Source organism: Stenella coeruleoalba, assembly GCF_951394435.1.
Source record: "Stenella coeruleoalba genome assembly, chromosome: 8".
Classification (NCBI taxonomy): domain Eukaryota; kingdom Metazoa; phylum Chordata; class Mammalia; order Artiodactyla; family Delphinidae; genus Stenella; species Stenella coeruleoalba.
The window spans coordinates 100,029,668-100,056,400 of NC_137154.1; the positions used below are offsets into that span (position 1 = coordinate 100,029,668).

At 40.8% G+C, this 26,733-nt stretch overlaps 1 protein-coding gene across 1 annotated transcript; it reads left to right on the top strand.

Moving 5' to 3' along the window:
* The first annotated feature begins 327 nt into the window (after positions 1-327).
* STT3A (STT3 oligosaccharyltransferase complex catalytic subunit A) lies at positions 328-24,955 on the top strand. Its single transcript, XM_079928138.1, has 18 exons — positions 328-523; positions 2,606-2,732; positions 3,505-3,565; positions 5,837-5,958; positions 6,335-6,480; positions 7,661-7,751; positions 9,057-9,163; positions 10,090-10,254; positions 11,516-11,696; positions 12,524-12,679; positions 13,627-13,718; positions 14,408-14,563; positions 14,819-15,007; positions 15,924-16,040; positions 16,158-16,260; positions 20,104-20,292; positions 21,305-21,420; positions 21,986-24,955. Exons 2-18 carry the CDS (start codon positions 2,645-2,647, stop codon positions 22,022-22,024), a joined length of 2,118 nt encoding a protein of 705 aa, XP_079784264.1. The 5' UTR covers positions 328-523; positions 2,606-2,644; the 3' UTR covers positions 22,025-24,955.
* The last annotated feature ends 1,778 nt before the right edge of the window (positions 24,956-26,733 follow it).

Here is a 26,733-nt window from a genome sequence, read left to right on the forward strand (position 1 = left end):
TCAATTTCTACCTATAAAAAAACGAAACTCTCAGAAACGGAGGCGAGCGACCTCAGCCCGGCTTTTCGGGATTTGTAGTTTCTGCCCATTCCTTCGCGTAGTTTCCGCTTCTTGTCACGTGACTGTGCTAAACGCGCCACACCTTCCGCTCGCGACTCCTTCGCGGCCAGCAGACTGACACGTCACTGCTCGGCCCTCAACCAAACTGCTCCGAGTGTGTTCTTTCCGCGCTCTCGCTCTCCTGAGCCGGCCTATCATGGCTCGGCGGTTGCACGAAGTCCCGCCTTCCGGCTACTAAATGATACCTGTATTGTCCAGTTAAAAAGTGGGAGCGCTGCTTCGTCCACGCCTCCGAGTCTGACAGACAGTTCCGTCATCCTACCGCTCTCTTCAAGTGTCGTATTGGCCCTGAGTCAACCAATGGGGAGAGGTCCGGGAGGCGGACCCGACGCTGCGAGGGTTGGGTGCGCCGCTGAACGGATGGCAGCGGGAGGCGAGCGGATTCCTTAGGAACTCGGGTCAGGTGAGAAGACCCTGGGATATAACTTGAGGGTTAGGGGCAAGTGCAGTCCAAGGCGCTGGTGGGGCTTTAACGGCGTCAGGCGTGGGCGTGGGCGCGGGCGCGGGCAGAGTCTGAGGCCTTGCAGAGAAGGGGGCGTGTGGCGTGTGGGGGACGACCTGGAATGGAAGGATGGCGGGGGTCTAGGATTGGGCGGGCGCTTAGGCTAGGAGGGCGTGGAAAAGATCGGACCCTGGGACTAGTCCTGGAGGGGTTGGCGCTCAGGATGCTGAGGCGGTGGGGTGGTGAGGCGGTGGGATGGCGCTGGGTGGTGTCCGGGGTGTTGCATTTCGTGAAGGTGGGAGACGGAGGGAGGAGGGACGCGCAGGAGTGAGCAGAAGTGGGGGAGGGTGGGGCTAGTGTGAGCCAGCAGGTGGGCAAGTTGCCGTCTTCGGAACTAGAGCCAGGGTGGGACAGGGGGCCACAGCTTGCCGGCACAGGCGAGGTGGAGGACAGATGCCAGGTGCTTTAAGGAAAGTGACTTTGCCTTTATTTGCTTTAGCGGTGTGCGAACACGACCAGAGAGCACAGTATGGAAACTCCCTTAAGGTCCTGGCCTAAATTACCAGCTTCTTTACTCAGTTTTCAGGTAGAGGTTCTAGTACTCACTTCGTCCGCTTAGTCTTCTAGGCGTGTGGCTCATATCAGCTCAGCGGTGGTAAGTTTTCCTGTTTCAGGCGTGGGAGAAAACAAGTACAAACTTGAGGGATGTGGCTGGATTAGGGACTTCCTGGAGTTAGGTGTTTAGTTTTGATTTCAAGATAAGGTTTTCCTTTTGGATTAGGATTAAATGTAAAACCACCCCTCTGGGACAGTTATGGAAAAGATGCTTGATTTCCCACAGTTGGAGCTAGAAATATATGATTCTTCATGCCTTCCACCCTGTCCAGTGTTATTTTTTCCACTCCTTTCCTCTAGTAATAGTGGGAGAAAGATCAGGAAGGATCCAGGTTCCTTTTTTTCCCCTGCAGTCTTGTACAGTGTTGCATATGCTTTATTATCATATTCTTTGTCACTTAGTCCTTGACCAGTTTATGGTTTAAGAAGGCAGTGCTGTCTTAAACAGAAATAGCTAACCTCCTAATTAGTGCTGATAAATCTTGTCCGCCAAGTGATCACTCTTCTGAATGGTCTACAGCCTGCTTCCCTCAACATTTTATTTTAATATAGTACGCCCCCACCCCTTACCCCAGCCCAACCTTTCTTTGCTTTAGTAGGAAAATTGTATTCTCTTTTCCTTCCAGATTGTCATCTGGTTCCATGAGCTGTCTCTGGGGTTAGTGGCTTAAATCAGCAGTGTCAATTCCAGGATGCTTTGAGACAGCTGATGGGAAGTGGGTGTAGATCTGAGCAGTAGTTATAGTGCGATGTAAGCGATTGAAAGTGCAGTGATCTATGTGTATCTTCCTCTCTTTCTGAGTGCATGACTGTACCTGCATTAGTGAGTGAGCAGTCATGCTCTCTAGTTGACCCTGCATCCCCACTGGGATTGGGAACAGAAAGTTTGCAGCCAGTCAGTTGAAGCTGAAATTTAGGGCTGTAAACTGTGCTGATTCAGTCATGACTTCTATTTCTCAGCCTTCTGCTTTCACTTCTGTGCTCATTCCCTGCTTTCTTTCATACATTCCTGCCTTTTCTTGAATGCTCTGTTTCTCCATTTAATTATTCTTTTCTGTATTTCCAGTCTTTCCTGTTTTCTTTGCATGTCTTCCTCCAACCCCCTTTTTTCTGTGTTTCTTCTTTACTCCTGTTGTACCACACTGTTGCCAATTGTGCTTATGTGCTCGTTAGCTGCAAGGACTGGGAAGCAGAATTGTGGTGATAGAGTCTCATTCCTTTTCGTCCTTGACTCACAGACCTGACGTGCCTACTTACTTGCCAGTTGGTCATAATTCAGGCTTGACTTGGGTATTAGTATTAGCCCTGACCCTCTCTGGTGTGCGCATTACTCCTGTTTCTGTGTTTCTCTACCACCATAAAATATGAAACTGAATTAGGTAAGTTGAAGGTGTTTAATATCTTATGGTCTTGACTTTTCCATTTTAGCTATTTGAGTGTCATCTGTTGCCACCCATTGATGTCAAGATGACCAAGCTGGGATTTTTACGGTTGTCCTATGAGAAGCAGGACACACTTCTGAAGCTTCTAATTCTGTCAATGGCTGCTGTGTTATGTGAGTGTGCATGTGGACCTCTCTTTCTTCAGATATGGAAAGGAGAAAATCTTGAAAAATCAACAATGGCTCTCTTAAATGCCTTGTTTTTTCCCAGCAGATTGCAATGTGTTCTTTTTACTGTTCTCAATCAGTAGAATTTTGCGAAAGCAAAATAAAAGAAACACAAGGATTATAAAAGTTGGGACTATTGATCATCTGGGAAAGAATGAGAAACACGCTGTACTAATTCTGTTTTCTCTTAGGACTGAAAGAGATACCGGGGACTCTGAGATACTGAATTTTGTAAAAGATACTTGTCTTCTGTGGTTGCCTGCCTTAGTATTTCTGAAAATCTCTCCAGAACTTACTCTGTTTTCTTAGGTTTTTCTAGCTCTTCATGAGTCATAAGTAGTCTTGATTTCCTTACCTCTTAGTTTGCTTCAAACTAAGGTTTGGGGAGGTAAGGTTGTGGGGAGGGGAGGTCAACATATATACAAGATGACCATGTAAATTGGGTGCAATATTAGTAGGTGAATGTGTTGTCATAGGCCTTAACAATAAGTAGTTAAATGTGTCCTACTTAAGTGGAAATGTAGGTGTCATTGTCAGGGGAAGGCGAACTTCTCTGTTTCTTCTGTGTGGGAGGAATGGATAAATACTTTATTCAGCATCATTTTGTATTTCCTGTGACTTGTGTGCTGGATAATACTATTACCTCTATAATATTACTACCTACTATTGTTTTTCATGGTACATTACCATTAAAATAATAGTTCTCTGGTTTTTGCAGCATTCTCCACTCGTCTCTTTGCTGTCCTGAGATTTGAAAGTGTCATCCATGAATTTGATCCGTGAGTACCTTTGCTTGGTCTGGTATTTCCTTTGGGAAACATTTAGGTTCATGGTTATCAGATTCACGTTCCAGTGAGCTCTCCGTAATGGAGATGGACTTTCTATACATTTTGGGGGGAAAACTCTCAAGTTTTCTAAAGGAGATAATTGTCTCCTTTTGAAACATTTCTGTTGGAATTTGAGCGAGTCTCTCAAACTCTTAAAAAATGAGAGAGGCGTTGCTGGTGTGCCTATCACTTAAGATCTGGCTAAGCTAAGAGAAGCCTGGCTTCTCAGCTTGGTAGACAGTTAATGGTGCAGACTGAGGGAAAGGGGCCTGGGCCTGGTGTGTGTTTGAGGTTCAAAAGAAAAATTATAAGTCATGAACTTGAGATCTGTGACTTTTTTCTGTTTAACAGTGAATATGTTAGAAATCGGGCCTATCAGTTAAGTTGTAAGACACTGAGGAAAATTTAAAGCTGTGAGTTGGATTGGAGATTTTATTAGATAAAAAGAGGCATAGGTGAAAAACATTTACTGAGCTTCATTTTGTTCCAAGAACTGTTTTACAGATTATCTATAAATCCTTACAATAACCCTACGAGAAGGAGGTAGTGGTGTCTCCTTTCCACAAATGTGGCTGAGGCTGGCAGAGACCATTCAAGGTTACACACAGAGTAAATGGAGGAGCCAGGATGTGAATCTACGTTTGTCTGTTTCTAGACACTGGAGTAACTATATTATATTACCTAGCGTTAAGGCTTAATTAAAAATTTGGAGAACCAGAATCGTAGGTTCTTGAAACATCATTGATATCTTAAAAATAGCATATTCAGTTTATGGAGCATGGATTCAAGTTTAATACCTGCATGTATTTACAGATTTGTCGTATTGTTTTGTGTAGATATTTGAAAGCACTTTGGAGGCATACAGATCTTTTCTTTGGGGCCTCCCAAATCAGTTTTTTCTGTTTTTTGTTTTCTCTCTCATGAATGAGGAAACTTATATCCTTTTGTTTCTTGATCACCAGTCTGTTAGGGCTTTTTCTCAGACCCTCTAGATGAGCAAACACTGAGATGAGATGGTCAGGGAAAGCAAGAGCATCTGCTCTGTAGTTGTTGAGATGAAAGGGACTGTACAGATCATGTGATTTGACACTTCTTTTTGCAGAGCAGGAAACTGAGGCCCAGGGTGTGAACCCAGGCCAGACCTTTTCCCACTAACTTGCACTTCCTCTGTGTGACTCTGCCTCTCCTACTGTTAGGTAAAGGACATGATTCTGACACACGTTGACTGCCTTCTACCCCCATCCCTTCTGTCTCCCTGACAGTTACCAAAATAACATTCATCAGCAACAACCAGAAGGATAGAGATTTCTGCCATCTGCTACTTTACTTACTTCAGCTGCTAAAACTTGACTGACCAACGAGGAAATGGGGTTAGAGGGGTGGGCAGGAAAGATGGTTAGTAATGATTATCTTTAGTGATTAAACAGCTCCCTTTATTTTATTTATTTGTTTATATTTTTATTATTTCCATATATATTTTTGTCTTTTTTATTTCTTTTTAAATGAGAAACTTAAGAGAAGGGGTTACATAGCTTGGACCTAAAGAACTGTGTCCGTATATAACTGTAAGCATTTTATGTCAAGTATTTTTTATGTAGTCTGTATTTTTATGCTACCATGGAGGTGGCATTCAGACCTATTTTGGATAACAACATGAGTAGATCTAATTACAAGTTTAAACACTTATTAAGAAGTTTGTGTTATGGAGTGGACTAAAAAATGTTCATCCTGCGTATGGTGTTACACCCACATCTTTAGAGATGCTCATCACCTAAAGTTATCCTTGTCTCCTTGCCTGTGGTATGGAAATATTCCTCTGTGTGTTCCTGTCACTTGAAAAGAGTCAAGTTTATTGGTGTCCACATCTCAGCTGTCCTGTCCTTGGAGTGTTTGAATTTCCTGACTGGGGCTAATGCCTACTACATGCCAGCCTGGTGAAGCATCCTTCTTGAGTGTTTTCTTATAAGGTTAGACTACGGTTGCATTTCCTTATGAGAGAAGCAGTGCTTTAACTGAGACAAGCATGGAGCTATAAATGAGGAGGCTTATGGTGATGTAAAATGATTTTCATGCTTGAAATACTTTTTGGTACCAAACTGACTGTTATTGGAGTAATGATAAGTTCCTCAGTGGTGTAACCTGAGGAGCAAAAGTCACTGCAAACTGAGGCAAGTGTTTGGGTATGGAGAGGAGGAGACACAATTCATTTCTTTCTTGATATAGGTACTTTAATTATCGGACTACCCGGTTCCTGGCTGAGGAGGGATTTTATAAATTCCATAACTGGTTTGATGACCGGGCCTGGTACCCTTTGGGACGAATCATTGGAGGAACAATTTACCCAGGTGAGGGGAACAGGATTTTTTTCCTTTGCAGCAGTAAGATATTTTTATATTATGGAACAGTGTCTTTTATTTCTAATATCTTCGTTTTGTGACACTTGTAATTTCATTCTGCTTGCAGATTCCTAAAAGTAGATCTTATATAGAAGGCAGAACATGTATAGGAGAGCGGGAATGGGTAGTTTTCCGTAAATTCTGGACTTCTGCTTGAATCCATAGGAGAGAAATTTATAGGCCTCCTGCAGTTGCTGTATTAGTGTTTCTGGTGGTTTGTCAAAACCGGTGTTATCCCTTTATTGATACTTGGATTTTCCCTTTCTCTTTCCCTTGTCTTTGTCTTACTAGGATAACCTATTGGCCCTTCTTCTTCTGGTTACAGGCTTAATGATCACCTCTGCTGCAATCTACCATGTCCTCCATTTTTTCCACATCACCATCGACATTCGGAATGTCTGTGTGTTCCTGGCCCCTCTCTTCTCTTCCTTCACCACCATCGTCACGTACCACCTTACCAAAGAACTCAAGGTGAAGGATTTGGGGTGACAGGAGGCTTGGGAATGAATGTTGTTGAACCTCTCAAGTTGATGCTAAAGGGTGGGGGACTGAGAGCCTTAGAAGGGCAGGGAGCCAGAGGCTAAAGCCCGCTTTTGCTGAGCCGAATTCCTGAGTTCACCCCAGCCCCTCCCGAGAATATGTGGTTTCTTGTCATTAGCAACTGTTTATCCTTAGAAGAGAACATATGAAGGTCAAATATAAATTGCTACATACGGGAAAAAAAATATTTAAAGTGAGGTTTAGATTTTGAATTCCTCACAATCTAAGGGAGAGGAAAAATAACTACAAGAAGCGTTCTGAAGTGGTTAGGTCTTCCTACTGGAAATGGACAGTTAGCAATTATTTGCTAATTTTTTTTTTCAAATGTTTATTTAAAAATTCTTAAACCACTTGGCTTTTGTAGTAGACTCCATAATACTGACTCTCTTCTTCTAGGTTTCTGCATTGCTGACCCTGGCTCCTTGCATGCTATTCTTAGTTTGTGGCTATGGTGTCAGGGAGATACCTGAGAGGTGATAAACTAGTAGGAGGGCTTGAGTTTAATTTGGAAACGTTTTCATCCTTCTCCTTGCTGCCCTTGTTCCAAATTTGACTCTTACGAACAGACAAGTCCTTCCTTTTTTGGAGTGTGGGTTATACTTTGTTGTTCTTCTCTCCTGAGTTCACAGATTGCCTAGGAATATTCCAGCTTTATTATCTAAGATCCTGGCATCTTTAGTCCAGAGAGATTGTCACCTGTCTTCGTTGGCTTTTTAGCTCGAATACGTATGGTCTTCCTTTGGTTGTCCTTGGATAGCTTGTAGAGGGGTGACTGGTGTTCCTGTGGTGTGCAGATATTGTTAGGGGTAGGGACTCATAAATCTGGGGATACTCCAGCCAAACAGCCCATTCTGGGGCAGCATCTGACAGCTTACATGATTTGTGTGTTCTTAACATGTGTGTACTCAGTTTCAGACTTGCCATCATCGCAGGGAATTGGTTGTGAAGTATGTAGCTTTCTTGTGCTGCAAACATTTCTAGCATCACATCTACCGTGGAAAGTGTCAGACTGTTCCCTGGGCCCATTGTAAGCAGAATGGACTAGTGGATCCTCTCTTCTCTTTCATAGATGTATTGGTGTTAACTTCCTGTTACCCCTCTTGTCTTACAGGATGCAGGAGCTGGACTTCTTGCTGCAGCCATGATTGCTGTAGTTCCTGGCTATATCTCCCGATCTGTAGCTGGCTCCTATGATAATGAAGGTAAGACTTAAAGGGCTGAAGAGGATCTGTTCACCTCATTATCTAGTAGAGCTTCATGAAGTGCAGTAGAATCTGGGTTCAAATCTGTTGTTTAGTGATAGCAAAAATGGTGTCTGGGTGAGAAGATGAGAAATGGGCAGGAAGGGACTTCCCTGGTGGTCCAGTGGTTGAGGCTTTGCCTTCCAGTGCAGGGGGTGTGGGTTTGATCCCTGGTCGGGGAGCTAGGATCCCACATGCCTCTCGGCCAGGGGACCAAAACATAAAACAGAAGCAATACTGTAACAGATTCAATAGAGACTTTAAAAACAGTCCACATCCAAAAAAAAAAAGGGCAGGAAGGGACCTCAGACAAGTTTATATTCTCTCTCTGTCATTTCCTCTAGAAAGGTAGCTGGTAATTTTCCTTATATAAGGCCTTTGGCTCATCTCTGTACTCCTAAAAGTAGAGTTAAGTTTTAGTGTTGGTTGGTACTGTTGTTTTAACATTGTAAACATTTGCTTTATTTTCCTAGATGAGAGGAATGGATATTCTTAAAACTATGGTGACTTTTATTGACTTATTTCCAATTCAGCCTGTATTTATAGAATGTTATTGGTAAAACAGTGTTAGGTATTATAAAGATAGTTAATGAATAGGAGTATTGGCTTATAATTAAGGAATTATAGGGTTAGATAATGAATAAAATTATGTTGGCCTATAATCTATTAACACAGATTAATGCAGACTATAAAAATTAATAATAATGGGCAGATAGTATTATGTGCCATGAGAGAAGGGTGAGCAGAGTACTTTGGGAACGTGGTGAGAGGAGAGATTAATTCAGATTTGGGAATCACGGAAGGCTTTTTGGAAGTAGTTGTATTTGAACTGGGCCCTGAAGTTGGAACTTCGTTAGGCAGATATTAAGGAGAGAGGCAGTCAGGGCATATGGACCAGCTTGTGGTAAGATGTAGAGGCAGGCTGGTGCTTGATAGTACGGGATATCTTTAGGACTGAAACAGCAGGGAATTTAGTGCCTGGAAAGAATAGTAGTAATAATGACTAATACTTACTGAGTGCTTGCTGCATGCTAGGTACTGTTCTAAGTGCTTTACATGCAATAGTTAAATTTGTCTTCACAGTAGTTTTATGAAGTAGATACTATTATGGACTCTTTTACAGGAAACTGAGACAAAGGGAGGTAGAGTAATTACACTGTTAATGGGTAGTAGGTCTGAGATATGAATCCAGGTAGTTTGTTCCAGAACAGTATGAAATACTCTTCCAGCATGGCCTTTTACTGGATTTTTGTGTTCTTTCTGCAGGGATTGCCATCTTCTGCATGCTACTCACCTACTACATGTGGATCAAAGCAGTAAAGACTGGTTCCATCTATTGGGCAGCCAAGTGTGCCCTTGCTTATTTCTACATGGTAACTCTTCACTCCCTACTTTCAGGAGTCTCTCTATGTCTGAATACCTATCGGGATCAACTGATATAAATTGGAAGTAGCTCTTGGGCTTTGAGACCATGAACTAGAGGCTAAAAGTCTTTATATAGTCTGTTGTGTCCATACAAAGCCTAATCCAAGGCAGGCAGGCATATCCATTGTATAATAGCAAGATAGAGATAATTTTTTTAATTTTTAAAGGTTTCCAGATACTGTATTTCCTATGGGTACATATTGGTTGGCCAACTCTCTTTTCTGGTGTGTTCCCCTTAAATTTTTCCTTTCCTGACGTATATTTTTTTCTGTTCAATCTTGTAAACAACGAGACTTCTTTCCTTAACTGCTTCCACTTGATCACATTTCCCTTGAATCCCTAAATCCTCTGTGTGACCTTACCGTAGGGTGTATCCAGATTAATGCTGAGAGTTGGGGGCCTCTTGTTTTGTGATCGTGATGGCAGGAGCCATAGCAAACAGAGGATTGAGTTACAGTAATGGGTGTTAATTTGATTTTCCTACTTAAAGAGTCAGTTATTTAAACTCTTTAAACCACTTGGTGTAAATAAAGTTTTTGGTTACTGTAAAGAGATGTTCTTTAAAAAGGTCACAGGTAGGGCTTCCCTGGTGGCGCAGTGGTTGAGAGTCCACCTGCCGATGCGGGGGACGCGGGTTTGTGCCCCGGTCCGGGAAGATCCCACGTGCCGCGAAGTGGCTGGGCCCGTGACCCATGGCCGCTGAGCCTGCGCGTCCAGAGCCTGTGCTCTGCAACGGGAGAGGCCACAGCAGTGAGAGGCCCGCGTACTGCAAAAAAAAAAAAAAAAAAAAAGGTCACAGGTAACATCCCAAGGTACATGGTGGTGATCCAAGGAGGAGTGCTCAGACGAACTTTTCTTTTTTATCCTGTCCTAGGTCTCTTCATGGGGAGGTTATGTGTTCTTGATCAACTTGATCCCGCTTCATGTACTGGTGCTGATGCTCACAGGACGTTTCTCCCACCGGATCTATGTGGCCTACTGTACTGTTTACTGCCTGGGCACCATCCTTTCCATGCAGATCTCCTTTGTGGGTTTCCAGGTGAGCCTTAGACTGAGTGAGGTTTTTAGCTGCTTCCACTTTTTCTAAGCAGCTCCAACTAAATTGATTTATCTTGGATTCTGGTGAGGATAGTAAAACTTATTCACAGGTCTGACCTTGCTAACACTGCTTCTGTTAACTGAAGCAACAGAGTTATTGGTCATTAAAGTCTGCCTCCTGGAGTGTGTTAATATTTGTTCATGAAGTTTGAATTTAATGACTCCTAACTTGGCTTAGGTTTATGGGAGGAGGAGGGATATTTTGGTTGAGCTGAGTTAAGGTGAGTGATCACAGTTATCTTTTTCAGTCCTTTTTAATGCGAATGACTCGATTTAATAGTAATGACCCCTGAACTTCTTAATCGGGCCCAAGTGAAAGTTCTTTAGCAAGCAAAGCCTGAATCTTTTAACCACATTACCCCACAGGGTTAAGAGACAGCTATTAAGTCAGAGAATAATGTGGTATGTGTGATTTGTCATGTAAAATTCTTACGAAAGTGGAACCCTTATTCAGGTCAGCAAGTTTTTCGTTACTGATCATCTGCTATATGCAATTTGCTAATACCTGGGAAATGTTAAAAGTAAAAATGTGGTTCTGGTCCTTAAGGAAGTCACAGTCTTGTTGGGAAAGAAGCACACGCTTCTAGAACCACTAGTCTGTGGTCTAGTCGTTCTAGAAATGTAGTTCCTGGACCAGCAGTGTCAGCAGCATCTGGGAACTCATTAGAAATGCAAATTCTGGGGACCTGCCACAGATCTACTGAATCAGAAACTCTGGCGGTAGGGCTTAGCAGTCTGTCTAAACCCCCCCTCTTCCTGTCCCCTGCCATGATTATGCCTGGTGGAGTTTGAGACCATTGGTCTAAGTTATGGAAGAGATCTAAAGTGTGTGGAATATAGAGGAGAGTGATGAATTTCAGTTTGGTAGGTTAGGAGGAAATGGTATTTGCATTGGGCCTTGAATGATCAGAATTTCTGTGAATGCAAATTTTGGGAAAGTGAGAATTGCAATCGAGGCTCAAGAAATAGCCTGAGCAAAGGCCAGAGATGTGATAATGATAGAGTGTGGTACACTTTGGAGGACTCTAAATATTCTTTGAAAAATGAGGTAGGTGAATTAGACCCTCCTCTAGATTGGTCCTAATTCCTTGGTGGCCTCAGAACTCATTGGACCCTTTGGTCTGAACTTGGTCAGGATAATTCAGGTCAAGGCTGGACCCGTTCTTTTCCTAACAATCTCATACATATGCTTTCACCTACAGCCGGTCCTTTCATCAGAGCACATGGCAGCCTTTGGGGTCTTTGGTCTCTGCCAGATCCATGCCTTTGTGGATTATCTACGCAGCAAGTTGAATCCACAGCAATTTGAAGTTCTTTTCCGAAGTGTCATCTCCCTGGTAGGCTTTGTCCTTCTCACCGTGGGAGCTCTCCTCATGCTGACAGGTAGGGAAGGCTTTTAGTATTAAGTGTAAATGGGTATGAACATAGAATAAACTCCAAAAATATGGGTTATTTTCTGGCCACAGAAAGATTCATTCTTTCCTCCTGTTTCTCTTGATTTCAAGCATATAAAGTCCAACTTCTGCACATTCAATCCTATTGTCAGCCAGTGTCTGGATTCAGCATAGAAAGAAAATCATATTAGATCAGCTCTTAATCTCAGAAGACCTACACTTGGTGACAGGACTGTATTTTACCATGCTAATCTTTCTCCTCTGTGTGTGTGTGTGTGTGTGTGTCCGTCCTTTTCTTTCCTATTGGTAGGGTGGGAGAAATCCTAACATTGCTTGCCCTACAGCGTGGCCTCATCTAATCCCATATGACAAAACCGTGACTGTTTAGTTTGGGTAGCATGCCATGTTTTCCTCCTCTCTTCATCTTCCTCACGTACACTTCTCAGAGTCTGATTTGATTTTGCCCAAGACTCTGTGTATTCAGAGCACCACTGGAGGGCTGAGTGACTTAGTTTATAGCATTGGCCTTGGTTTGACCAGATTGGTCCTAAAACCCTTCTAGGAAGTATCTCTGCCTCCCTTCTCTCTGAGTTTATATACAACCTGACTTTATTCTACTGACTGTGCTGACAAAAATACTCTCAAGTTTGAAAGAAAGGAAGGAGTGAAATTCTCGAAGTATTGGTGGCATTTAAACAAAAACCTAGTCCTCTGTCTCAGAGAAGCTTATTAAATGGAAAGTTGTGATTAGTTAGGATCACATGTTATTTTGTTTCAGAAGTAATTGTGAAATATTTGTTGCCTCTTTGCTGCCAGGAAAAATATCTCCCTGGACAGGCCGTTTCTACTCACTGCTGGATCCTTCTTATGCCAAGAACAACATCCCCATCATCGCCTCTGTGTCTGAGCATCAGCCTACGACCTGGTCTTCGTACTATTTCGACCTGCAGCTTCTCGTCTTCATGTTTCCAGGTCTGTTTGCCTTGTTCTGAAGTGGTCTTCTTTCTAAGAATCATCATTTGATTCAAAATAAGTAAAATACCCTCATCCTTGTGCTTTTGTTGTTGTTTTTGGTTTTTGCCTGTTTATCTATGCAGTACAGAGGATGGCTAAGCACATTTTTCTAATATTTGAAGCAGAGCAGAAGTTGAACAATTGCAGATACTGGCAAGTTCAGAGTCTCACAGTTTTCTGTTCATTTGTATCATAAGTTACAGTTCAGCCCTAGTTCAGGGTTTTTGAGTGCTTCTAGTATACCCCACCCCTCATCCCTGACTCCTCCCCATTTATCTTCTTGGCAGTATTGAATTTTGAGAATAGGCATAGCTGACTGTAAAATTTCTTCATCTAACTTATCTTCTGGCCAATTCAGATATATCTTAGAATTTACCAGTGGTAGGGACTTTGTTTTTTATTAAAGTAACTTTTTTTTTCTTATTATGAAAGTAAGTTGTCATTTGTAAAAATATAGACAAATATTTCAAAAAGTAAAATTTCAGGAGTTCTCACCACACACCTGTTGCTACTGTTAACGCTTTGATATATATTCATCCATTTATTTATTGATTAGAAGTCAGATGATAGAGTTTTTCCTCTGACTTAAAATTTCATAATCACGATAATTTGTTATTTAGTATTACTTTAGAGAAATAATATATAAGATATATCATTTGTTAGTTTTTTAAGTACAGAGGTGTGTAAAGAGGAAGGCATATGGTCCATAAACTTCCACAGCAGTACTTTAATTGATGTATTTTATTCTATTTTATAAATATTCTGTAATTAACTACATCCTTAATGTTGGACATTTATGTGGTTTCAGATTTTTTGCTGTTTTAAAGAGTGCCGTAGTAACATCTTTGCATGTATCTATGATTGTTTTTTCAGCTTTTCACTTCTTTTTACTTTTACTTTTGTAGTTGGTCTTTATTACTGCTTTAGCAACCTGTCTGATGCCCGGATTTTCATCATCATGTATGGTGTGACCAGCATGTACTTTTCAGCTGTGATGGTGAGGAATGAATGCCTGCAGTCTTAGCGAACCTTTCCACCCCTAGCTCTGAGGGTTTTCTTCGTACCCCTGCATGGCAGGTTCAGTATTGATGCTGTGCAGGGGCTTCCCTCTGAGCGCTTGAGGGGCTGCGTGGTAAAGCTGCTCACTGTTGTTGATCCTTCCCAGGAATGTATGGGGCACTCATACATTCTGATTGTGGGGCCCACCTTCCTTGGATTCATAACCCTTGTGTTAGGGAGAGGCACTTTGTCACTTGTTGGAGAAATTGACCCTGGGTGGGTTCCTTCCCCTCTCTTTCTGGTGTCTTAAAATGGGAGATGATGTTTTTTTCTTAAAGGCCTGGGTTCTGAGTGCTAGGTTGTTAAAAGAGAGAAGAGAGTTTATATATTGCAGTTAAGTTAGTGCTTCTCACACTTTTTTGATCCCAAACCACAGTTAAGAAATACATTTTATATCGTATCATTGCTCAGGGTATACATATATACATGTAGACCTGAAAAACAAACTTTAAAAATATATATATTCTACAATAGATGTATCAAGTATTTTCTCTTCTATTTTTGTTCCATTTCACTGACAGATCATGTTTGTTGAAAACCCCTAAATTGATGTCATCATCTACTAATAGGTTGAAATCTGTAATTTGTAAAACACTGATTGTGATCTTGCGTCCGTTTTTTTTTTAGGTGCGTCTGATGCTAGTGTTGGCGCCTGTTATGTGCATTCTTTCTGGCATTGGAGTCTCTCAGGTGCTGTCCACTTATATGAAGAATTTGGACATAAGTAGACCAGACAAGAAGAACAAGAAACAACAGGATTCTACCTACCCTATTAAGAATGAAGTAAGAATTAAGCAACGCAAAGAACTGGCTTGGGGAACTGTGTGCGTCTTTGTGTGTGTGTTTGCATTTGTATTTTGTTTGTTTGTTTGAGTGAGGGGGAGTAAAGTAGAGCACTGTCACAAGAGCTCGGAATGAACTCATAGCCTCTAATTTATTCTGAGTCATCTCATCTATATTACTGACTGTGTGTAAGAAGCTGTTCTGTATTACATAAATTTAATTTGGTTTACAGCACAGTTGTTCTTCCTTGTCTAGGTGGCAAGTGGCATGATACTCGTCATGGCTTTCTTTCTCATCACCTACACCTTTCATTCAACCTGGGTGACCAGCGAGGCCTACTCTTCTCCGTCCATTGTGCTGTCTGCTCGTGGTGGGGATGGTAGTAGGATCATTTTTGATGACTTCCGAGAAGCGTACTATTGGCTTCGTCACAATACTCCAGAGGTGAAGATTTGGGAGGCGTGGGATTGTGCGGTAGGAGGAAGGGAGAGACATTTGATGTTAGAGTGAATCAGATAGCTTTTAGATGGGTGGAAAGCTTGGAGAAATTGGAGCTATCGAACCTGGTGTTGAATGAGCCTTAAAGGTCAACCTCCATTCAATTCAGGATTTTTTCTGTAAGCGACCTTTACTGGTAATTATCTGCACTCTGCTTGGACACTTGTATTGACAGCATGGTGATTTTATCATGAGGTAGGCCATTCCAATTATAAAAGAAGAAAAATAGTTAATAAATAATGCATGTTTATTGTAGAAAAATCCGAAAATAGAAGCGAAGAAAAGAAAAAGGAGACATAAATTTTCCATAAAGGATCACCTAAGATAACCACTTTTAACATTTTGGTTTATACCATTTGAGAATCTGAAGTGATTTTCTTTCCAATAGCTGCTGGGAATGGCACTTCTGAGTTAGATTCTTATAAGAATTTCTTAATCCTTTTTCGTCCTATCCTGTGATTTGTTTCCCCTCCCCCACCCCCCTTCTTTTTAGTAACTGATTATTGTGACTTTGTTTTTGGTCATTTATTTAATACGGTTATCTGATGACACCAGGCTGTTTATTTGGAAATACTGCACAGCCCACTACACCTCCCGCACCATTATGCTTGTTTGTATAAGATGATCTGGGATGAAAGTATTGGCAATGTTGGGTTGTATAATTTGCGGTTGAGATTTCATGATTGTATGTAAATGTAGGACCAGGTACCAAGATGTATTTTGTTGTTGGGCGTATGTTATTCTGTGAAGAAACATTAATTAGCAATATCTCACTTCCTGTCAGATGCCCTTCCACCCCTCTTGTATTTGATTTTGGAGGCAGTGAGAAGCTTGTTATTTCCATCTCCCATTCTTCTTTCAGGATGCGAAGGTCATGTCATGGTGGGATTATGGCTACCAGATTACAGCTATGGCGAATCGGACTATTTTAGTGGATAACAACACATGGAATAATACCCATATTTCTCGAGTAGGGCAGGTAAGGTGAAGGGGTCATTTGAGTGTTTGATGCACAGGGTTTAGTGGGAAATACTTCTCCATGAGGGGTCACATGGCCTGGAATTTTGCGCTGAGAAACGTGCGTGTGTTTTTCTAGGCAATGGCATCCACAGAAGAAAAAGCCTATGAGATCATGAGGGAGCTTGATGTTAGCTATGTGCTGGTCATTTTTGGAGGCCTTACTGGGTATTCCTCTGATGGTAATGTACTTGATTCTACTTCTAGCTACAAGGCATAGATTCTAAGAAAACTAGATGAATCTCTTTATTTTTCTATCCTTTTACCAATATCAACATATTTTCTTAGTTGGGGAAGTTTTTAAGTATTTGCAACTTGAGATTTGGTTATTTTTATTTATTTATTTATTTATTTTGCAACAGGTAGTAAGTAGATATAAAGAATTCTTCTCATGTAGATATGGCATGCTATAATTGTCTAAAGACTTAGGAGTAGTTCCACAACCAGTGAACAACAGAGAATATAAGGCTTCTGAAAATGAGCTTAAGAATTAACATTTTTTAGTGGGTTTAAGCCATAGAATCATCTGCGAACTTAAAATGTTTTATATATATATATTTATATGGCATATGTTAACCATGTTCCCTGTGATTATTAGCAAAATCGTATGTTTAGAAGAATCATCCAAATATAGTTCTCTGCCTTAAAAAAATTAAAGCAATACCTGTTTATATTTTTAAATGTTAAATACTTCTGAAGGTTTATAATAAAAATGGTAGGGCTTCCCTGGTGGCGCAGTGGTTGAGAGTCCGCCTGCCGATGCAGGGGGCACGGGTTCGTGCCCCGGTCCAGGAAGATCCCACATTCCGCAGAGCGGCTGGGCCCGTGAGCCATGGCCGCTGAGCCTGCGCGTCCGGAGCCTGTGCTCTGCAACGGGAGAGGCCACAACAGTGAGAGGCCCACATACCGCAAAAAAAAAAAAAAAAAAAAAAAGTCCTCTGCCCCTTAACTACTTTATAACGTCAGTTCCCAGGAAAATTATTCCTTCAGTTATTTCTTCTAGTACTTATGTACATATTTCTAAATAATACGTATATCCTGCTATTCATTGATCGATCATTTTAGATACGCTGTGTCAACTTCTTATTAAGGTAGATAAGGAGTTTAGTTCTTTGTATGATCCCCTCCCCCTTTCTGTCTTGCATCTTCTCAGTAGAGTTAATGATCAGTTTTTGGTTAAATCCAGATAAAGTGTTTTCATCATGACTAAGTAAATATTATTTACTGCTGAGTCAACCTGTACACCATGGTTACATTCTTATCTAGAATAACTTGTTCTCTGCAGTTAATAATTACCTCATATTTCTGTCTCAATTTTCTTTGAATATGTGGTTGCTTCTTAGAGATGTTCAGATTTTAGATTATGTCTGGCTTCTGATATAGACAGACTTAACAAATCCACCTGGATAGTATATGTAAAGTGTCAGTATAAAGTAATAAGACTAGTTTCTATGTGTGGTGTGTCTTGTACAAGCAGAGGAAGAATGATGATAGCAGGGATGTGGTCCCATGGATTTGAACTTTCACAAGCAATTGTTTCAGCACCATTTGGTTGTGTGTGATTATAGGTTTTTTTCTTGCTAATAATAATTTATCCAAATAGTACAGAAAAGTATTTGTGTATGTATGTATGTTTGTTTGCATATGTATTTTGATATGTGCAAATGTACACACGTATGTGGTAGAAATGGATAGTTCCCTGAAATCTTTAGTATTCCATGATACATATATATATATATCACATTTTCTTTATCTGTTCATCTGTCGATAGACTAAGGTTGTTTCCATGTCTTGGCTATTGTGAATAATGCTGCAGTGACTGCTGATATCTCTCTGGGATATTGATTTCATTTCTTCTGGATATATCCCCAGAAGTGGGATTGCAGGATCACATGGTAGTTCTATTTTGAATTTTTTGAGGAACCTCCCCACTGATCCTGTAGTGTCTGTACCAATTTACATTCCCACCAGCAGTGCACAAGTATTCCCTTTTCTTAGCATCCTTACCAGCATGTCTTTTGTCTTTTTGACGAGAGCCATTCTAGCAGGTATGAGATGATGCCTCATTGTAGTTTTATGTTTCCTTAATGATTAGTGATGTTGAGCACCTTTTCATTCATGTATCTGTTGGCCATTTGAATCTCTTCTTTGGAAAAATGTCTTTTCAGGTCTTTTGCCCATTTTTAATTGGATTATTTGGGGGTTTTTTGCTATTGAGTTGTATGAGTTCCTTATATATTTTGGATATTAACCCCTTATTTGATATATGGTTTACAGATATTTTCTCCCATTCCATACGTTGCCTTTTCATTTTGTTGATCATTTCTTTTGCTGTGCAGTCTTCCATTCTCAAAGCTTGTCAGCTTTTTGCTTCAAACATACCTGCCAGGGAGCTATAAAATCAGTACTCTAAGATAGTTGAGTTGATGCTCTGGGGTTTTATTTTTGGTCCTATTTCTGGCTGTGTGGTCTAGGCAAGTCGCTGTGCTTCAGGTTTTCCATTTGAAAGATGGAGGTACGATTGCAGACATTCCATGAGGATAATAATATTATTTCTTGAATACTTACTATGTGACAAACAATATGTAAGGTAACATGCTTTTACTTATAATGTTGTAGCAGCCCTATCGTTGCAGATACTCTTGTTTTTCTAATTCGACATATGAGGAAACTGAAGCACAGAGAGGTTCAGTAACTTATTCAGGGTCACCCACCTAGAATTGGCAGTGTGGGAATTCAAACCCAGGCAGTTTATCCAGAGTCCAGATCCAGAGTCTGTGTTCTTCACCACTGTGATATTCCCTGGAACCCCTTTTAGTAGCAGTAGGAATCTTTTCTTACGGATCAATGATTCATCTTATACTAATCGTCTATTTCCCTAAAGCCTTTGGGGGAGATACAGGGAGTGACATATTCTAAGAGATAACCTGAGTTGATGGTGCTGTCAGTATTTATGGAGCCTGGTAGTGTGTTTGACATAGAAATGTTGACTTCTCATACATGTGCTTTAGAAGTTTGTAACTTTGCAACTGTAGGTCAAGAGGGAGCACATTCTCTCTTCTCTACCTTTTTGGTAAAGCTGCTACTCCCTAGGTCATTGCTGTCCAATGACATGTGGGATCCACGTATGTATTCTTAAAATTTTCTATTAGCGGGGCTTCCGTGGTGGCACAGTGGTTAAGAATCCGCCTGCCAATGCAGGGGACAGGGGTTCGAGCCGTAGTCCGGGAAGATCCCACATCCTGTGGAGTAACTAAGCCCGTGCACCACAACTTCTGAGCCCATGTGCCACAACTACTGAAGCCCACATGCCTAGAGCCCGTGCTCCGCAACAAGAGAAGCCACCGCAACGAGAAGCCCACGCATCGCAAGGAAGAGTAGCCCCTGGTCTTCGCAACTAGAGAAAAGCCCACACGCAGCAACGAAGACCCAACACAGCCAAAGATAAATAAATAAAATAAATAAATTTATTAAAAAAAAATTTTTTTCTATTAGCCATATCAAAATAAGTAAAGAGAAACAGGGAAAATGAATTAAATAATTTTATTAAACTGAATATATCTAAAACATTAATGTGTAACCAAAATATTTTACCCACTTTTTTTTGTTTTATTTTGGACTAAGTCTTAGAAATCCATCATGTATTTTATACTTACAGCACATCTTAATTTGTACTAGCCACATATCAAGTGTCAGCAGCTACATGTGGCTAATAGCTAATATATTGGACAGCTTAGCCCTAGCTAATACTTGGGACTAACTTCAGTTATGACCCAAGTCTGGGCCAATAGCGTAGGATTTTAGGAGTCTACAGGAAAATCTATAGGAAAAGCTGTATATTTTGAGGAAAAAAGTTTTGACCATACATTAGCTTTGTTATTTTTATAACTTAGAGTTAAATGGTACTATACCCCATTAGAAAAGTATTTGGGGGAATTTCCTTAGACATAGTGACCTTTCATTAGGTGATTTAGCTCCAGCAACCTTTGTGATAACAGCAGTTTTTCTTTTTCTTTTTTTTCTAGACATCAACAAATTTCTGTGGATGGTCCGGATTGGAGGGAGCACAGATACAGGCAAACATATCAAGGAACATGATTATTATACTCCAACTGGGGAATTCCGTGTGGACCGTGAGGGTTCTCCAGTGCTGCTCAATTGCCTCATGTACAAGATGTGTTACTACCGCTTTGGACAAGTCTACACAGAAGCCAGTGAGTGATTCCTGATAATAACAACAGTAACAACAGTAATAGCTAACACATACAGTGTTTTTTTTTTTTTTTTTTCGGTACGCAGGCCTCTCACTGCTGTGGCCTCTCCCGTTGCGGAGCACAGGCTCTGGACGCACAGGCTCAGCAGCCATGGGTCACGGGCCCAGCCGCTCCGCGGTATGTGGGATCTTCCCAGACCGGGGCACGAACCCGTGTCCCCTGCATCGGCAGGCGGACTCTCAACCACTGTGCCACCAGGGAAGCCCCATACAGTGTTTTTTATATGCCAGGCACTGCTTTAAGTGCTCTATATCTACTAATTCATTTAATCCTTATAACAATCCAAAAGGTTGATACTAATATTATTGCCATTTTATATATGAGGAAATTGAGGTACAAGTAGGTTCCTTAACTGCCCAAAGGCACATAACTAGTGCAGGGTCAGGTTAAACTCAGGCAGTCTGGCTCTAGCTTTTGTGCTTTTGCCCATTACTTTTTATTGCCTCTCAGTAAACGGTATTGTAGTGGAGAAAGGAATGTGAAAGGTGATAGAGCGAGATAAAGGACTTTACATTTCTTCAGATAAATTGAAAGTAATTTGATTAAGTCTTTCTTTCTGACTTCTTTCCTTTCTTAGTTCTGCAGTTGGGACTACTTTTGAATTAGATGCAGGCCTGTGACATCTGATAGGTTCAGAAGGGTTGCTAGTGTATCACAGAGGCCATGGGTGGTAATCCTCAGGAACAAAGGTGCTTGGAAGTCAGCCCTCTGTCTCTTAGAAGAGATAATCTCCATGCACTCTGCCAAGCATCATCTCGGAGAGGACGTGAGTTAGGGTAACACTTGATTTGCCCTTACTAACTGATGTCCTTTTCTGCAAGCCCTACTCTCTAAACAAATTGCATGCTAGGGAATAATGTTCCAGTGGGATGACTAATCAAGTTGACTTAGTATTTCTGTAGGAAATAAGCACTGTAGAAAGATGTGTGTCTCCATTTTTGTCACTCTCTAGAGCGTCCACTAGGCTATGACCGTGTTCGGAATGCTGAGATTGGGAATAAAGACTTTGAGCTTGATGTCCTGGAGGAAGCATATACCACAGAACATTGGCTGGTCAGGATATACAAGGTGAGCAGATGTAACACTGAGAAAGCAGCTCTAGTGCTTAAAAACGGGGCCACATGTTTATAAAATAGGGATATTTCTAATGTCTAAAAAGTAGCTTGCGACTCACTTAGAATATTTTTATTTTAGATTGTTCTTAGAAAGTAGACACTCCAGTCTTCTGTCATCCTGGAAGTGGTTACAGTGATATTTTTCCAGTTGGAGCCAGACTTGATCTGTTTTAGTGATTGTCAGTCTTGGAGCGGTGGGGGGAGAGAGAAAGACAGGGACAGAGGGAGAGAGGGAGAGAAGGAGAGTGTGTGTGTGTTTGCGAACTACATTTTCTTCTCTCCCACTGAAGAACTTATGGCATAGAGAGTCACATAGAAGTGTGTTATACCTCTTACGTAAGAAAAGGTTGAGAACTCTTGCTGTATTTGAAAGAGTAGCTAGTCCCACACCAGAGCCAAACCAGGCAGCATAATCCAACATAATCTGTCCCCATCTGGGTGAACCCAGCTCAGTAGAGAAGCTCTCCCATGTTGACCTGATGATTGTAAATATTAAACTGATACCTTTCTGTTGGCAGGTGAAGGACCTGGATAATCGTGGCTTGTCAAGGACATAAATGTTAACGTCCGTTCGGCTCTGATCTGCTTCGCACTGAGTGTGTCACATTTAGGGCGCTGAAGATGGTTTAAAAATATGCAGTTTATAAGAACAGAGCACGACGAGATTAGAATTGTCTGGAGGTTTTGTCCTGGGCAGTATGGGCTGAGCCAAATGGAATGATCTTTATAATTCTGAGCAGGTTACCAAATGAAATGTCATGGCTTTACTTTGGTCAATTAAAGGGGGGAATTTTTTTAAAAATGTGCCTTATTTGTTTTGACTTATGACTGATTTGAGGAAGCCTAAAGTTTATGCTGGGCTGATAGAAGGACAGAAAACAGACCTCATCTGTGCTCTTGGCTCCCTAAATGAGCCACATAGGGGCATTCTGTCTTTCTCTCTCAAATCAGGAGAACTATCAAGGACTAGCTCAGATCCTACATATACAAACAGTTTTGTCATTTCAAAAACTGCAGTACCTAGCACAATGCCTTGCACATAGTGGGTGCTCAGTAAGCTTTTACTGAATGAATAAAAGTTTGTGGGACCAGAGGAGTGCCGTTTCTGGGCAGGAAAGGTAGCTGCATTGCCATCATGTCTCTGTTCTCAACATCTCTTGTCCTTAGAGGCTCTTTGACTACAAGGGACAGAAGGTGGCTAGCCAGACCTGATCTCACCAGTTTCTTTGGGACTAGCTAGGTGTTTTTGTTTTTATGCAGGAGTAAATCCAGTGATACTAAATCAGTAGTTTTGAAGACTTAAGGCAAACAGTGAAATTATTCTCGATGGAGAGGACGAAACTCCTCCAACATCGTGTATAGAACTTGATGGTCAGTAGGTGTTTTTGAATTAGCTGATTTGTAACCATACGTATCTATCTGAAATCTAGCTTTTCAGTACTCTCACTTGTCCTTTAGCGATTTCCTTTAGCTCATGCACTAAAACTGTTGTGAATATTTAAAGGTGAGCTTCTCTCTCCCTTAGTCTCAGCCTCTGTTATTATATATCACTAACAAGCTCCATGATCTGGTTCTGAAGCCCTTGCCAAATTAGCTACAAAAAGCACAGGAGTTCCATCTATATTTAATGTCAGGACAAACAGCCTTATGTTCAGTTACAATAGGGTATTTTATGTATTTTAAGACATATGTCAGTGATGTGTATAAACCCTTAGTTATTAAAAAAAAAAATACAAGGTAACTCTTTACTGTTACCTGTTTAAGAAACAGGAGCAATGACGTGACTTTCAGATAAGTCAAAATGGTGCTCCTAAAGGTATGCTCGGGTCTACCTGTGTACCCAGGAAGCAGCCTTCCAAACCAGTTTTATGTACCACGTGCTTCAACTGTGGGTGAGATTTAGATCTGATGTAAGATTTGATTTACTATATGTAAATACATGACTTGATTTATATACAGAATTCCTCCCTAGTGGAAGAGGTTATTCAGACGTGGGTTTTTTGTTTGTTTTTTTAACCAATATGAGTAATACCAGTTAGAGATCATTAGTGATTTACCTCTGTAGGAATGGGATAACCCTTTATCACTGTACTTGTTACTCTTATGATTTTAATTTTGTTACTTTCTAGGCTACATGAAGCTATATTTTTTAAAAATTTACTTCTAATTTCCATCGTTACAGTGCACTTCTAATTTCCATCGTTACAGTAAAAGAAAATCAAATAATTCTAAAAAGCAACAACGCTGTTTTCCACACCCCCCCCCCCCCCGAGGTACCCACTTTCAACTCAGCTGATTCTCATATTACTTACCTCCATATCATTAAATGACTTGCTTTATTTTGCTATGTGTTGGTTTTTCACTTTTAGGTATCATCTGTTGACTTTCTGGTGTGGAAATTGAGGATTTGGTTCTTTTTCACCATCCTTCTCTTCCCATGGACACACATATTCTTACCATCTCAAGGCTCTATTATAGTTATGGTTTAGGTTAACTCAGTAGTTTTTACCTTAAGGCTTTTCACAACTAGGCCATGTGGTATATATAATGTTACTACTTTTTTTTTCTGCATAACATTTTTGAAGGGAGTTTTTTCACTTGTGTTTTGTACTCGTCACTGATTTCTCCCCAGACTCACCTTCATTTGTGCCAGCTTCCTTTTAGTATGTTCAACTCATTAGGTATTCATTCTTAGAGATGTCGTCTGTTTTGGTATATTCCAGTTTGGATTGGTTTACTCTCTAGGTTTGCTACACACCTCTTGGGTTGGTGTATCCTTTCACTGTTATATTGTGTGTTAATCCCCTGACTTCTTTCTTGATTTATCACCACGACCTTCCTAAGAAAGTGTGTGGGAGATAAATTTCTTGAGGTCTTGAGTGTCTGTCATCACACGATTCATAGGTTGCCTAGGTGTAGAGTTCCAGGTTGGGATTAACTTTTCCTTAGAATTATTTTTGAAGGCATTGGCCCATTGTTTTCTTCTAAATGCTGAGAAATGCAATGATATTCTGATTCTTATTTTTTTTTGTATGTGTCCATTCCCTCTCACTCCCTCCCCAGACCTCTTAGTATCTTCTCTTTGTACTATTTTGAAATTTTCCCAATGATGTGTTCAGAAGCTGGGTACTTTAACCTTGGAAAAGTAAAGTATGGAAAGTATGGGAAAAGTATGGAAGGTCAAGTTCTTTTGTCTGGGAAATTTTCTTGAGTCATTTGTGGATTCCCCCGACTCCCTTTCTTGTTGTGAAAAATAAGTTACTTGGATTTTGGACTTCCTAGATTAGTCTCCCAATATTCTTATATTTAATCCTCTGTTTCCCATCTTTATTCTTCCTTCTGGAGATTTCCTAAACTTTTTGTTCCTAACCTATCTATTTTGTTTACTTTTTTCTACTATCATGTATTTTTTTTAATATCCAAGAGCTTTTTGTTTGAATATTCCTTTGTTTGGACATCTTTCATATTAAAGGCCTTTTCAAAGTCTTGCTTGTTTGCTCTTATTAAAGAGTGGGACCCTAAAAAGATGACTGGAAGGTCTGTTTGGTTTGGGGTGGGGCTTATTGAATGTGGGCTTCATTCTCCTGTGATCTGGCTGCATTGTTACATTATGAAATCCCTGATATTGGTATCTTTAGATCTTTTCTTCTATATAGGTAAGATTCCCTTGAGAAGGCTTTTATGTCCTCTGAAGGATACAAGCCAGGCTGCCGGATTTCTGGGAGTAAAGTGAGGAAAGAAGGCTCACAGGTTCAACCTTCAGTGCATAAACTTAATCCTTTTGGTTTCAGTTAGGTACCTAACCCTTAACTGTGCCTGCTGCTATCCAGTTCAGATAACCATGTATTTACCCTCTCAAGTCTAGTACCAGCTTCGGGGAGGGGCAGTTCCTTGTATACACAGAAGAGGGAGAGGACCCAAGGGTCTATTCGCTTCATACATAGTCTTTCACCCTCTTTTAGCCCCACCTTCACCTCATTCAGTACCTGTTGTCACTAATTCAACTTGAGCCTTTAGGGAGTTCTACGATGTAAACCAAATTGCTTTTCTGCTTTCCCATTGCTGGCTTTAGGATTCATCTTTCTTTCATCTAAATTACCATTCATCTAAAGACTTCCCACTTTGCAAAAATTTTGTTTTTCATGTTCTGTGTTTGTGGGTTATTGCCTTTTAAACATTTACTATTTTAAAATAGTAAATTTAATATTTCATTATTAAGTTAATTTATTTTAATATTTACTCTTAAAATTTACTATTTTAGTAAGGTTTCAGAAGGGAACAGGTTTTTGTGAGCATCTATTCTTTAACTGATACTCTGCCTGAGATGTGTATGCCTTATTTTTTTCAGGCTAAGATACCTTTATTCTATCTAGACACAAAGGAACTGTGCCGGTCTGGTCCTCCTCTTCCTTTCTTCATATTCTTTGTTTGCAGCATGCAGTGCAGAAACTAGAGAAAATGGAGTAAACGATCTGGAAAACTTACTTTATTACACGAAACCTAAACAGTGATGTCACGGTTAAAAACTTCTCACATAAGCATTTCGAAGTGTTCTGGTCTTGTTTTTTGTCTTTTAAACAAATGTATGCATTTTTGTGTAACATATTTTACACTTATTTTACCAGTATCACAATCAAGAGCTAGTTATGCTTATTGTATGTGGCCCAGTTTTAAGAATTGGAGAATAGATGATCTTGCCTGCGCCTTGAGTTCCCAGTCTAGTTTACTGTTGAGAGGGAGTATCTATTTCAGTTTTTCCACATTGTTTTCTCTAGCCAGTCCCTTTTTCAGAATTTACTTTCGTACCTAAACTGGTTATTCTGCTTTTAAAATTTGCATTGTAAAATGCAGCGTTTTTGCCTCTACCTGCCCGTTTCTTACACATTAAAGAGAGAGCAGGTAGAACTAAGCTACGCAGTTGCACTTCCTTCAAAAAGGTTGAGTGGAGGTATTGTTTTGGTGCCTGTTCGGACGAGACATGGTTAAAACTGGTTATCCTGACATTACCTCCAGCTACAGAAGAGTAGCTTTCTTCATCCCGATGCCTTCCCACCCCCCATTACAGTGCAGCCAGTATTTGATGCTTCTCGCTCCTATCACAAAGTTCCTTTCATTCTAAAAAGGATCAATGCTCAACAGCTGTCCCTGGCTTCTCGGCTCCAGTTTTATCTGGGCCGCGCTTTAAAGTTACAGAGACAGCACTTACGGAGTGTGATCCTCGCTACCCTGCCAGGCAGCGGGGCGAGATGCTCGGGGGTCCGGGGCG